This window comes from Branchiostoma lanceolatum, chromosome 2, assembly GCF_035083965.1.
Source record: "Branchiostoma lanceolatum isolate klBraLanc5 chromosome 2, klBraLanc5.hap2, whole genome shotgun sequence".
NCBI lineage: Eukaryota > Metazoa > Chordata > Leptocardii > Amphioxiformes > Branchiostomatidae > Branchiostoma > Branchiostoma lanceolatum.
Window position 1 is genome coordinate 23,093,335 of NC_089723.1, and position 14,686 is coordinate 23,108,020.

Consider the following 14,686-nt stretch of genomic DNA (forward strand, 5'->3'; position numbering starts at 1 on the left):
CCAAAACTACGAATGATTGCCGACGTATCAACCCTTCAATGAACAGTTCACAATTCTAAATACGACGTTGTTTTATACTTTCTTTAATTTTTATCCCGGACACTTTCTTAAAACCTGCTCCCGAGAAGAACAAGAAGAAAAGTGATGTCTACTTCAAATTCAAGACACTGGCGACTTGTGTGCCTGTTGTAACGTCTGTTCTCCGACCAAAGTCCCATGAAACGTTACTTCCATACTCGCTCGCCCGGCTCTGTGCCTTCTGTCTCGTCTGTAGTATTCAGAACTCCGGCCTTTGTTGCAGTCTCCCCTGTTCCCCTCCTGCTAGGTTAATGCTAGGTTCAGCTCTCCGACTTGTCCATGTGAGTTCCCCCTCCCTTCCCGCCCTTTGAACAACTTCCCCCAGCTATCAATCTCAATTTTCATAATTTGATGTTCCTGACGGATCACCCTGTGTACGATACCTCCCCACTTTACAATCAGTCGTCTCTTTTTTTTACAGCATTAGGAACATATGGTACCGCGATGTTTCATCAAACTTGGGCGTCAGAACAGACGACTGCGCTCCACTGAGCCTTAAACATGCGTGCACTCGCAAAGATATTGCCCGGTAATTGAAAACGACGTTTCAAGCTTGTATAGATTATTCCGACTGTTAGAAAAGCCACAAAATATGACCAAGGGTTAGTGAAAACATAAAATGTTTTGAAGAAAGAAAAGTGTTTTTTTTTTTCGAAATCACAATCTGAGAACTTAGAGAAAATATTTGAACTGAATGCCAGATGGGACATGTCAGTGTGATACTTCCCAGAGAATTATTGGCCTACTTGGCGGGCTTAGCCCGAAACATCCCCGGGGGAAGTTTCGCCTGGGTCCCCGCCGAGTGCCCGAGCTCCGTCCGCTACGGGTCAGGTAGCCTTCCCGCCCGGCCAGGTAGTTAGAGAGCTCCGGCTAATGTCGCATACCGAACCGATGGTAGGAGAGAGCACATCAGCCCCCTGCACGCATGACTCGGACTACATAATGTCGCCTACGGTTGGCCATTTCCAACCTTTAACTATAGCCTACGGAATATTTGAAATTTGTAGCCTATACCACAATATCATGGACTATTTGATTTTTGATATCCCGAAGGTGTGTAGGTATTTTCATCATGCACCCAGACCCCTTTGAAGAAGGGCAGGGATTTGAGAAAAATGTAAATGAAATTGTAGAAAGGAACTATTAATTTACCACTGGAGAGGTGGAAATCAATATAATGGAATTGAGCCTAATGAAATAGAACTTGGCATCTAACTCGGCGAAGGGGGGTGTTTGCTTTTGAACGCTGGAGACACGAAAAAGCTTTTGACATTTTCTTTGCGTCCTCTCTTACTTCTATACCGATATTAAGTACACATTTCAATTTTCCTAATTGTTCTACAAATCAATTTTTACCCTGCGATCACTGGTGTTGGGACAGTCTGCCTTGACCCCCCCTCCCAATTAAAGTTGGAACTTGGACACAGAATAACAAGACCGTGATTTTCAGCGGAAGAACGCTCCTCACTGCCAACCTGGAAGAACATGATCTAGCGCTATGGATAAACTTTCCGCCGTGCAGTTTCTTGCGAAAACAAATATCAGATCGGTATCGCTGAGGGGAAAGTGTCGCCAGTGCCTGACCCGGCCCTTGCTAAGAGCTTCCCCACTGATGCGCTTCAGGAAAAAGTATACGGACCGTGGAAAACGCTTGGATACTACTTTGTTATGAAGTTCTTTCCTCTTTGCCGTGTTTCCAACAACAAACATCTTTCATTCCGTTCAATGGGAAGTGAACGGATCACGGGGCGTATTGTAATAAGGACACCTCTTCTGAACTCTGCAACTTAGTGCGTAGGTCTATAACCCTACATAGCAACAGTTTAAAAAGTCACCAAGGCAGCCGACAGGTATATTATCTCACGGTGCTGTGTGTTGATTCTTATATATAGCATTTGTTATATATTATGGTACCAGGATTCAACAAGATCCATTCAATTCTTTCATTTCTTTAAACTCGTTATATGTTCCTGAGATATACACATACAGAAAACAAAGTCGCGGAAGTGTCATCACAACAATACCGTATATATGGACTGTATTTTGTCGGCATTTTAAAAGGATACCAAATATCATGAAGGACCATGCACAGCTTCTTGAGTCATCCTGTCCACCAAGACGAACACACAAGCACAAGCACAAGCACAACACACACAGGCATACACACACACACACACACTCACACACTCACGAACTCGCGTACGCAACTCACTCACTCACTCACTCACTCACTCACTCACTCACTCACTCACACACATAACCTCCTTAGTAAAGATTGAACTAACCAGAGAACATTTCAGATCCAGTGCACAACCTACCTTCTGAGCACGCCGCCTAGCAGGGAGGCGTTGAGGCATTCTGGGGGCGACAGTCGACGCTGCACCTCTGCCACGGTGACCTTGTACTTGGATGTGGAGGACAGCAGGGACAGGCGTCCGGGGACCGAGCAGAACACGTCCGTGGGAGAGGTCACCCCGGAGAGCTGCATGTCCTTGTTGTCTCCGACATGGTTATTCTTTGGCCTGATACCAACTTTGGGAGAACGGAAAAAAACGCGTTGTCACTGCATTGGTCACCAGTCATGTGTCAATAAACATGTCAACGTTCCTGGTTCTGCATGGACTAACATTTTTATAAGTATGTTATAGGAGTGGATTTCACAGCACAGTGCCTCTCCGACATTTCTGCCCCCCTTCCACATTCTCTCTCCTTCGATGAAGACTCAGCCTCAAATTCCGAGTATAAAATCATTTTCATAATCTCTTTTCTCTCATACAGGCTTGCTCCCAGACAACAGTAGTTCCCAAATATGTGTCACTTTAGGGTGATAAAAAGAATAAGAGATGACAAGCTGATGAACAAAACACAACCTTCTCGGCGAAGGTAACAAAAAAAAAAAAATTGAAGTAGCATATCATCATCATATCATGCCACTGAAGTTTAAACTCTAGTGACCCCAACTCTTACAGCTATACTATGGACATTTACTTGCAATTCATTCAAATGATTATTCTCCTAAACGTCCCCAAACAACGAGGCTTCTCGAGTCATGCCCCCTCCCTTTCAAACTACTGGCGTGCTGGTTGTGCTATCTGTCATGTCGTCAATTAATGTCTTACCGACGTACATAGCCCCCCTTGTCGTTCAAAAGTCAGGGGTGAGTGGGTGTATACGTAGTAGGATGTTTAGACTAACAAACCTAAACTGACGTGCAATATCTTTCATATTCGAGTTGCCTTGTCCGACCTTCCTTGTTTGTTTGGCCGCACTTTGTCCGGGGTTCTATTCAGTCTAGGTTTCTTTAAACTTCTCAAATGTGGTGGGGGTTGGAACACTAGGGGACATGGAGGGCAAAACTATACACCCGCCACAGTAAAGTAAGCACGACATTCGTCACAGGAAAGTTAAGGTTGTTTGAGACAATGAGTGTTCGGCCTCGCGTGGCGCCAGGCCTCGCAGCGCGACAAGTCAGCAGCTAGCACGCCATGCTCCCTGCCTTCCACAAAGGGACCCCATCTCCCGCGCTTTTTGCCTCCCAGCTGTCGCGATCTGCGCCATTTTACGCCTGTCGATGTTTGCTAATGCTTCTGCGTGTCAGCGAGTTGGCAGCCGTAATGGCCAAGTTTTCCCACATCTTTCCTCAAAGTTGTCGCCGAGTCGACAGGGGTCAGGCAAGAACGCGGGCTCGAGTTACAAGAACGCTCGGGGGCTCGTGGAGACGTCCCCGAGGACGTATGACAAGGGGTCTCTTCTATTGATCGCCCACAAGACGAGTAATTTCAAGGGATGCCAGGCCAACACATATACCAAAACTATCGATCCACCCACCATCTGATAGGGCGTAATGAAGGCATGATTCCTGCCATTAGGGTTTTTGTTGCCGACAGCAAGTTTTTGATTGGAAATGCTGTCCCGGCTGATAAGAAGAAACAACTAAATGTATCCCCCCACCGACTGTCCGTTACTTGCCGCTTCACGCAGAGTGGACAGCTCTAGAGGGAGCGGCAGATATTAGTTCGTTCCCGCGAACCCGGGAGGTTTACATGTTTACGGTTTGACAGGTGCGGTGTTGACGTTCCGGGCACTGCCGACTGTTTAATACACACTCCACACCTTTAGTTTTTTCCTCTCATCCTATCAAACAATCTGTTCTATTTCCCTCATATCATTCCTCCTCTCCGACCAATTGAATTTTCAAACTTGACTGAACTATTGAATTTTTGTTCTCCGTAACCAAAGTTTTGTTAATGCTGAAGTAGCAGCGTTTAAGTTGCAGTCGTCATTTTGTATGCAGGAGTATTTAGTTCCGCTTGGCCATGAATACGTGTAGTCTGCTACAGTAGTCACTCAACCACTTCGCCATCAAAATGGTCTAATTGTCATTCTTCATTTTTTTCTTTAGCCCTTTTTTGTTTTGTTTGAAACCTTCAATTTTTGTATACATGTCATGTCTACTAGGGTCTTAAGATTTTCAATAATTGGTTGGTTTTTGTTGTTCTGGAAGGCGAGGAATGTTTGTGGAAACAATAAATCTTTTGATCTTCCAGGTTTTCAAGACAGAGACTGAACAGAAAACCTGTCCACGGTGTTGTGCACACTCCGTGTCAACAAGCTTGTAGCGACGCTTGTAACAAAACCTCCTTATTTCCAACAATTTCCAAACCTTTATAGACAACTTGAACAATTGAAATAACGTTTTCCACACTAAAGCACGATTACCGAAGTCTAAACACGATTTTGCCTTTTTTTTGACGAATTTATGAAGACTTAAAGAAACAGGTGCACCGGCCATGTGTTGTAGAATGAAGACAACGCGATGTTGCGCAACACCCCCATTTTTCCGTGCATAGCTGATCACGACAAGGACATGAGCGTCACTCTTTGCAAATCCGCCCTTCGTTTGTGCCATTGTATCACGTTTCCCCTTCTTTGCCCTATGGACAAGTTTTAAACTATCAATAAAGACGCCCCGAAACACACACACACAAAAATGAAAACACTGTTCAGCCGCCCCGGGTGTTAAGTCTATCTGTTTGGGATTTTCCGACCTGTGTAGGCATCGCCTGAAGGTGTGTCAAAGTAAAACCACAGCCCTACTCAACAAAACATGGAGGCAGGCCGTGTCGTCACAGCTTCCATTTTTGTCTGGCGTGATTCTCAAACACTACACTTCGTGGAACGCTGTATACAGAAAATAGACTCTGGGCACAACTGAATATTTGTTGGTACTTCTCGTTGTAACTTGTCTTCACTGAGCCGAACCAGATATTTCAATTTTATGACTGAATTATTTCAGTAACGTTGAATTATCTACGTAAAAACGTCAAAGAATACCGTGAGACTACAGCATGGTTTATGTTTTCTTCAGAAATGTGTAGTAGCTTTATTTCGCAGGTCTCTGAAATTAGACTTCCTTTATCTCTTGATGTAGCTGATCATGTGTACGCGCCGCCAGAGTGGATAAGGGTGGGTTCACAGGTGCTCGGTGTAAGACGGTTGTTCCTGACTAAACCTATAGATTTCTTACAGGCGCCGATTCAAAAGTCGCCCGAGTTTTTACATATTCTAGGGCCGGGGCCAGTGGAGAAATTGTGCACTTGATTTAACGTGCAGCTGAGCCTGTATGATTGGGGAAGACTCGCCCGCAGGCGAGGTAGCCCCCGCCCGGAAAATCCCGCCAGTTTCGGCCTCTGGGCTCCCGTGATTAATGCCAACCTCCGGCAAACTCGACACGAAACAAGCAATTGTGATTTGCTTTATCACTCCTTATTCCGTCTGTTGACAAACGTTGGGTTTGATATGTGAGCCCAGAGGATTGGGAGCTCTCCTCCCCTCAAAGCCCGCGCGGAGCGATAGCCGGTAAAAAGTGCTGCGGCCTGTCTGTGGGCCACACGGGACAAGCTATCAGTACGCACCACCAAGGCCACTTCGCAAACCACGACGCCGTTCATTAAAATGTCCGTTCCAGACTGGGCTGTAATCTTCTGTACGCGAGCTGAGATCGGCGCGGGTTCTTCCTGGCATGCCGAGCGTTTTTTAATTTCTAGAAGAAGGAGGATATTAGCCTGGCACAGAATTGGAAAATGTGGGCATTTTTATCGCTCATATTGCGGCGAGATAATTTGTTCTTGTTCCATTTTGTCGCCTGGCGTTATGAGCGCTTTATCGGTAACACATAGATAGCTGACTGAAATTTAGGGTGTTCCTATCTTGTGTGGCGCAATATATTCCTCCCGTATAATATCATCTATGTAATAATGCTTTTATTTTTTCTTAAGAATACAAGCATAATATGATTTTTAATGTTGGAATCGGACGTTTGAGAAGTAGGCAATTTTTCAACCCTGACCTTACTATTGCAATATTAATCTCATATTACGGATAGGGGTATAAATGAAACGATTTTCACATTATTAAAAATTGATATCTCGCGGAAAGGATCATTTTGTATTGAAAAGGACAGGGCAAAATGTAAAATCTGCATGGTTTATTTGGTTAAATATCATACCGTTCATGGCTTGTCAGGTGCAAACTAAGTGTTGTTGTTCTATTGTGGTAAAAGCAAAAACACCCTCGATATTTCTTTTTTACCGACGATGACCCGCCCCCCCCCCCCTGCCATTCTGTGTGTTTGCCCGTGTATCTATCACGTCTAGGTTTCAGACGAACATATGCAGCTCTTTTGAAACAATACACCAAAATAAATCCTTGAGCCAACAAGTCGTGGAATCGACTCCGCTGGAGCTTGTTAACAGATTATCATAATTGAATTAGCTGGAAAGAGAGTCCCCTTAAAAGTCATAGAGAGAGGGTCTAGCTCTGTATTACAACAGCCAAGCTGATCCTGTAGTGCGTCGCGCGGTGTCAGGGTGTGATAGATCGGGTATGGGCGGCCTCCGTTCCACCCCTGTACCGACGCCAGCTTCTTAAATAGCCTGCCGCCCTAACTGTTATGGGAACGCATTCACCCGACAAGCCCGCTACAAGCAAGTTCTAGGAGCAGCCGAATTAAAGGTTCTCCCAGCGCCGTCTCGGAGGAGTGGTGTTCGATTTGGGGCTAATGCTTAAAATCACATCGCAAGCTGGGGCCGCTTGGGTTCACATTTCCCGTGGTTTAAGTTTATCTAAACTAATGTAAGGCGAGCTTCGATTTTTGTGAAGTAGGGCAAATCTCTTCCAGGCCCGGGGATCCCCTTGGTGTAAGCGCCGGTAATGTGCTTGGGCCGGGCCGGGTACAAAGTGATTTTGTATCCCTAAGTGGCGCGAAGGGTGAGGATTTGGAGAAGACGGCCTAGGCCAAAGCCACAAGGACGGGATCATGTACTGCAGACGACACCGAATGGCGCGCCAACCCGTGGCAGGTGGTTTTCTGGGTGACTTTTTTTTGTGGCGGACGGAACTACCCCCCAAACGACATTGCTCAATCGAACCGTGTTGTTACGAAACAACCTAGCACAGCTTCAATTTTTAAAAGTGCAAAGTCAAGGGACTAGAATAAAAGGGGTCATCGAAGACACACCAACGTAAAACGTGTTGTAGACAACCACATACAGACGGACACAAAACGCCGTCTGAAGTCCCTTAGGTTACTCAGAGATATTCAAAGCATTTTGGTCATTTTTCGTCCATACCGTGCTAATTAATGAAACTTGGTCACTCTGTTCTATGAGGATCTCAATACAATGATATATTCAAGCTGGTACAAGGGCTCAGACACAACTCAGCGTAACACTGAGCAAGACGCTAGGACAACAGATAGGTGGAGACCTCCGGAGACATCAGTACTTGACAATCTGCTTGCTGGTGGTCAAATATTTCCTGGCAAGTTCAAAGCTTTTTGTGGTGTCCACAAACCCATTTGTAACCCCGATTTACCAAAAAAAATCACCCTTTAATGTTCAATAGCGTCTGACTGCAACAAACAAACCCACTGCACAGTCAGAGATTTCCGCCGTTTCCAAAGTAACAAAAGCCACAAAACAAACGTCAATAAAACCGCCACCAGTTTCAGAAACTAAACTTCGGCTGTATCTTGGATGTTTATGTATGATGATGTATGTATTTTGAGAGATTTTGTTTTTACAAACCTCTACCTGACGGTAGTTCTAATTCAAAGGGTTACAAATTACAATCTAGAAAGCACCGTGGTGTGTGTGTGCCCCTAGCTACAGGGGAGGGTTGTCCCGGGACCTGGGGCGACAAAGAGTGGCGGTACTCACTCGGAAAATGTGTCTACTAATGGCGGGAGGCACCTGCTGGCGCGCGCTCTACCCAGAACAGGTGGATAACAACATCTCTACATGTATAATCTGCACGGATTAAGTTTAACAGTGGTTTTATCAGATTTCCAACAAAGAGAATAATTGAGAAAAAAATACCCATTACTGTAGGTGCATCCTTATCTGTTATCTAACAACTACCTTGCCTTAGACCTTAGTCTGTTCCGTGCAGTTAACATTACACAAAAACAACTTACAATGTTTACATCCTAAACAACATGTATACATATCCTAACAAAGTTAGAAAGGCTCCGCAAAATAGCAGCATTAAAATCATTTCTAGGCTTTATTCTAAGAAATTTTTGCTTCCTTTGAAACTATTTCAAAGTCTAAGACTTTCCGAAAAGAACAATTTCTTAGCACGCCGGCAATCGAATTAAGTTCAACGCATTATAAATCGCTTCACACAAAAGTTGTGAGAATTTTGAAGTGGTGTGTAATAGTTTGATGAAATGCCAGCCCTGTGATTAATGGCAGGTTATCTTCTGTTCATACATAATACAGCCTGCTTGCAACCCAGATCAATTTACGTCGGCCACTATCGAACCAGACATCGAGCGCGATGATGAACAACGGAATGTCAGCCCTCTCTGAACAATTCATGCGCCATTCTAAAGGCCCATGCTTTTGACATTATCATTACTTTCGTCGCTCGTGATTTGGATAACTATAACATAACACAGCGCTGGACTGTCATGTTACATAATGCTGTAATGAGAATGTGTTCAGACTGTATATATTACAAGACATGGTGTCACCTGCTTTTAAACTTTGTTTACGCCACTGATGTTGAACGCCATGTGAACACCAATGATGTGAACACTACTGATGTTGAACGTTAGAAGACATACACACAAAAACGCGTAAAGAGATGAAGTCCAATACAAAAAGTCCACTGACCTCTTCTGATCACAGAGCTGGTGTTTTCTGCCGGTATGTAGTTCGGCGTGTCGTCCACAGCACCCTACAAAATGGTCAAGAGACAAGTTTAGCAACACAGAACGCCCCGATGTCCTGAATAGCCGGCCAGCGCATGGTCCCAGCTGGGTAACCGCTTGGTCAGGGCACAGGGCGACACACTCACAGACCCACACACACGTATATGACTTACTGCAGACCAAAAATAATGGAATAATTTAAGACTTCATTTCTTCCCCCACAGGAGCCCGGGCGATAATGGTGAATAATTTCTCGGTGCGAGAGTCGGGTTGACCCGAGAAGCATACAGATGAGCCTCGGTGAATAAAGGCACCCGCCAGGTATGTCAAGGTGGGGCAGGTTTGCCTCTCTCGGACTTTTTTTATATTCAGCAGCCACCAGGGTCCCTCAACGCACACGCACAGGCCGCAAACCATGATAAATGGATGTTGTAACAGAGCTAATCTACCAGGGATCATTAAAACGATACATCACCGCTTTATCATCATCATGTCCGATCAAAAATGAATCACAAGCTAAAAGATGTATCGGGGGAGAATGGATATTGCGTCGGGCCTAATAATGACGGCTACACAGACTTAAGTACCAGGGCGGACACTTTCGTAGCCTCGCCATGTATCAATACAGAATAAGCAAAAAAAAACATGTTTCAGGGTGGAAAATATACAAATCATATACAGTATTACCTTCCAAGAAAGGCACTGTCACCCTTGTTATCTATCTACATGCACAGAAGTAGAGCGGAGCGATATTAGTCTGCTAAAGCAGCTAACAGTTTCGCAGAAACACATCACCGTTAATGAAATCAGATTAATACACCATGCAGAATGTTTGTTTTTTAACAGGAGATGATATATGATGTTTTCTTTATACATAGTGATGAATTTTGACAAGGGGAAAGAATAGGCAGAGGTGAAATATTTTTGTACCTCTGCGTCTGTGTCTCTCCAAGTTTTCAGACTGCGAAACTCTTGCTGAAAGTTGAAAAGAATTTTTGTGAAGTTCTTTGTCAGCGTGGTAACAGCACATTTGGAAAAACCCCTGTTATTTTTTTATAGGCTACTTTACAATGCAGAGGGAGGGGCGAATGCGTGTTCCCTTCAATTACATGGTTGAAGTGGACCGACAATACTTATATCTACAGGGGACAGGCATGAAATGAAGTCTGAATACATGTTTACTTTATGTGGGCAGTATCGGTTACACCATCTACTTTTCACGGACGGAATCGGTTTAAACTGTGACAAGACTGAAGCCTTGCGCATCGCAAGCATCTGTGTACATACAATTGTGCTTGAAGTTGATGCTAAAAAGGTTTGGTTTTTATACTGAAAGGTTTTCGACATTTGACGGTAATCAGAAAGCCATGGGATCACCCGAGGGACGTCCCCCGGCGAGCACGCCCTCCCCACCGCACGCCTGCTGTTCATTTGTTCGTTACACCCTACCATCTTGTTTATCAATTTCACCCTATAATATCCCCCCTTCCCTATTTCCTGGCCGACTGCTAGGTTCTTTATGGCCCGAGCTGTCCATTTATTTTGCTCCGGGTCAGCTCCTACCTGCCTCCCCCGCTCCCATTTTAGCTCCGCTCTGCTACGAGCCAGAGCTAAGAGAGCAGAAAGAGTTAAACTCACTGGAAAATTAAATCGATGAGTTTGAGCCGGGGAATAAAACACTGATTAATATACAGTCTCCCCACAAGCTCCCCGGTACCTTAACAAACAACGTTAGCGCGTCAGTGTGTCTATCAAAAATTCCTTCTTGTATAATATGAAACGTGAAATAACATGTAAACGTTCTTTTCATAAAAATTCCACAAAAATAACGAAATTCAGAGGCAAATTTTAGCACAGGTGGTACCGTGACATGAAAAGTAATGTTCATTGTGTGAATGAACACAACAACGTGAATCCTTTCCAGGAAGCTTAAGGACTTGTTGAACGTTCATATGTACGACATTTAACTAATTGTATATCTGAGAGGAAGAAAGATATGTATATATATATATACTGAAGACACAACAGTGTACACAAAAGTATTCCAAATATTCTGAGATCCTGAAACTTGAGACACATATGGTCGAGGTAATTTCTGTGTGTATGGCGTCCTTTGTTCGCTATTATTCGCGCCCAATTACAACCAACCGTAACACAAAACACCAGCATTCAATAGAAGGACTCCGATCTGCCTTAATTCTTTTGTCTGCGCGTTTTGTTTTACCGGTCTTACAAGTTTTCTGTCCCATACCTTGGGTCGTGCTATACGCCCCCTTTTGAGCCCGGGAGGCCTAAGAGAGGGGGGACTCAATTAAACCAAATCAATGCCTTTGTCTTGACAAACATTCTTCTTTGATTCCAACATGAAATTTGAAACCATCAACAACGCTTAAGAATTACTCCTCTTTTTTACACTCATTAAAATTTCTAGGATGCGGCTAGTTGTTGAAGACTACGTCTGTTTGTTGTTAGCGATCTCGTGTTAGAAACATCGGACAGGTAGAGGCTACCCCGCTGATAGACATGGAGGGCTGACACGGGATGTGACAGTTCAGGGGGAGGGCTTGTTCAACTCAAGGAGAGATCCCCTCCCGTTTAAATCTTAACTCTCAAACCCTTTTCAGTTGTGTCATGTATTTCTCAAACAGCAGTTACTGATGTATTGTGGGTGTTGTGGAAATGTTGGTGGTAACTTACGATATAATTCGCCTGGGCGCCGATCATAGGGACTAATCTTGGATTTGTCTGAAAAGATAAGCCGAAGAGAAAACGCGTTACTGGACTGAGCAATGCAATTTACCACCGGTTTCCCAATTCAATCACGTTTAAACAACTTCCTCGGCCACAAACAAAAATACACACAGAGGTAGGGGATTATAAGGATTGACTTTTCATTTCATTCCCAAATCAATAATAATGTTGTATCGGTTTGGAAAGGAATTGAGAGGCCACAATAGCATTAGAAGAACTATTTTGTCTCAGGTACCCACATACACACAACATATTAGAATGTAACAATTTCATGGCAGTGTTTTAAAATGATACGAGGGTACGGCCACCAGAAGACCTTCGCATGTTGCCGTTTATTTTGACAATAGGGTTGTTTCTTTTGTTTGAGCACACCTATTCAAAAGACAATGCCCAACACGTACGTAATAATGTGCTTAAATCGTCCCACTCCACCGCAGTGTTGGAAAAGGGCTTGTACTTTTTCTTTTTTCCTGAGGCAACGGATAGCCCGCGTGCGGCCACATCTCTTTTGCTCTGTATTTAACTCGCTTGGCAACGTGAACATTTGAGTCGATCGGCGACGGACCCGCGGGCACAAAAACAGTTTATTGACAATGCCAGTGCACTGATCATGGGGTATTCCCGGCCTAAAGCTGCCACCGGCAGAAATCATGGTGGCTGTGTCGTGGGGGTCGCCTGCTTGACAACACAGTGTACATCGGAGTTCCTAAACCTGACTAAAAATTCGGTTACGTCCCTGTAATAAATACATTCCCTTCATAACGCAATAATCTAGAAATCTTCTTCTTTAACAGACTACAGCTCATATTGCCTCCTAATAGACAAATATGATGAGATTGTAAGGCGTGATTGACCGAAAATGTAACTTAAGGGCTTGCGTTTTCGACATTCTTCCCTTTGGGTGGATAGACTCCTGTTTTATTGTAGGAAATCCCATTTACCAGATGACTGGGATCGCTACACAGGGTTCAGGAGCACACAGAAGCAAGCACCTCCGTGGCAAATTATCATAAATTATATTTCCTCTACCGAAAGGCTGCAAAATGTACAAAGAGAAACCCCATGTACTCGCAATGGGTGGTTTTCAAAGACGGCCCGACTCTAATGTAATTTAGCGAGCGCTTTCTTCTGGGCTTTGCCCCAATTTGTGATGCATATGCTCGGGATATGAGAATACCTAGCCCTGGACTAGTAACAGAAACTGCGATTTTTTCCCTCTCTTTATAATTCCTAAACAAAGCACAAAAGGATGTCATTTATGCCCTTCCAACTTCCTTAATTTCATTGCGATAATACTTTGAATACAGGAAATTGTCTGAGGTACGTAAACATGTATTGAAAATTACACAATTACACACGGGCGAGACGACTGAGTATTAAACAAAATTGTCTAACTACTAAATTACAGTGGGGGTAAAAAAAAGGGGGTAACATAGAGCTTTATTGGTGTCAATGGACGGATATTTTTGTGTGGCTGGCCCGACAGTTGTAGTGGCTCCATATGGCTTCCCGGTGTTTGATAGACACACAGGAACAATGCGACTGGATCAAGAACTGGTAACAGATCGCGTTTCCTGCCTACTACAGATCAGGAGTAATATGTGATAGCTATCGTAGCTTTTATAAACGTTCGGAATACTCTACATACTTCTTGAAATTTGGAAATTGTGTTGAAATACCATGCGTGGTGGTATAAATGTAATATTGGATGAATTAATTGCCATTTCATACACTTAGTGGTTGAAAAAACGTGCCAATTTTGCCAGGCGTATTGTTAAATGATACGGTGAGTGAAGCTCTTTTAACACATTAATTAACACTTATAGTACGACATGGATCGTTGTCTTTCAAATTGCCTATAAAATTTATTCCGGGAGAATAGGATACCACATGCATAACACTTTTGTAGTGCGACATACTAGTATCGTGTTTTGGTGCACAAATCCTTCAGATGATAGAATGACCGGATTTAGGATAACTGACCTATAATGGCTTCGGAGAAACTGATACCAAAGTGTTTACATATGCCATGTATTTCATACACTCCAAACATTAGAGGTGATAGATTGCACTTTGTACTTGCATGCTGGTGGTTTATGAAATAGAAATAAAAACTTACAATGATGGTCTCTGGCCTGCGCATGGGGTAGGAGTCGAGATCTGGGCGGCGGTCGAAGCTCGGTGTCATTTGCGGGATGATGCCCGGGTGAAAGTTGTGCTGGAGGTGTTGTTCGTCCTCGCGGTGCCTGAGGACGGGCTGCGGCGGGCGCTGCTGGTGTAGCTGGGGGTACTGCTGGTGTTGGGAGTGGTGGAGGCTGTTCAGGTGCGAGTAAGGGTCGGCGTTCATCGCCGGGTGGTGGAAATCGTGCTGCGTCTGCTGCGGGGGGAGGTTGTAGGGAGGGGGGAAGTAGGGCGGCTGAAAGTCCGTGGTCGGGGTGTGAGACAGGCGCGGCGGCGAGGAGAAAGACGCCGTGCTGCTGGACGAGATGGTGCCGAGGGGCGTGAGGTTAGGCCGAGGGCCCATCAGATCCGAGCGTTCCTGGGGAGGGGAAGAATAGAGGCAGACATGTTAGTTAGACACGGATTCACAGACACCGCCAACAACACACACCACGGCGTTGTGCTTTACACCGTCCCGCC

General features: G+C 44.5%; 1 protein-coding gene across 5 annotated transcripts in view; it reads right to left on the reverse strand.

Moving 5' to 3' along the window:
• LOC136428010 (transcription factor AP-2-epsilon-like) overlaps positions 1 to 14,686 on the reverse strand; it is a 47,109-nt gene that overhangs the window by 14,045 nt on the left and 18,378 nt on the right. For 3 of the 5 annotated variants that reach the window (XM_066417252.1, XM_066417248.1, XM_066417250.1), the window contains exons 2-6: positions 14,166 to 14,585; positions 11,993 to 12,040; positions 10,226 to 10,270; positions 9,258 to 9,321; positions 2,397 to 2,610 (exon numbers count right to left, since the gene is read on the reverse strand). In XM_066417252.1, the coding sequence (XP_066273349.1) occupies positions 2,397 to 2,610; positions 9,258 to 9,321; positions 10,226 to 10,270; positions 11,993 to 12,040; positions 14,166 to 14,585 (791 nt within the window). The remainder of the gene's footprint in view (positions 1 to 2,396; positions 2,611 to 9,257; positions 9,322 to 10,225; positions 10,271 to 11,992; positions 12,041 to 14,165; positions 14,586 to 14,686) is intronic. The other 2 variants (XM_066417249.1, XM_066417251.1) reach the window with 2 other exon arrangements.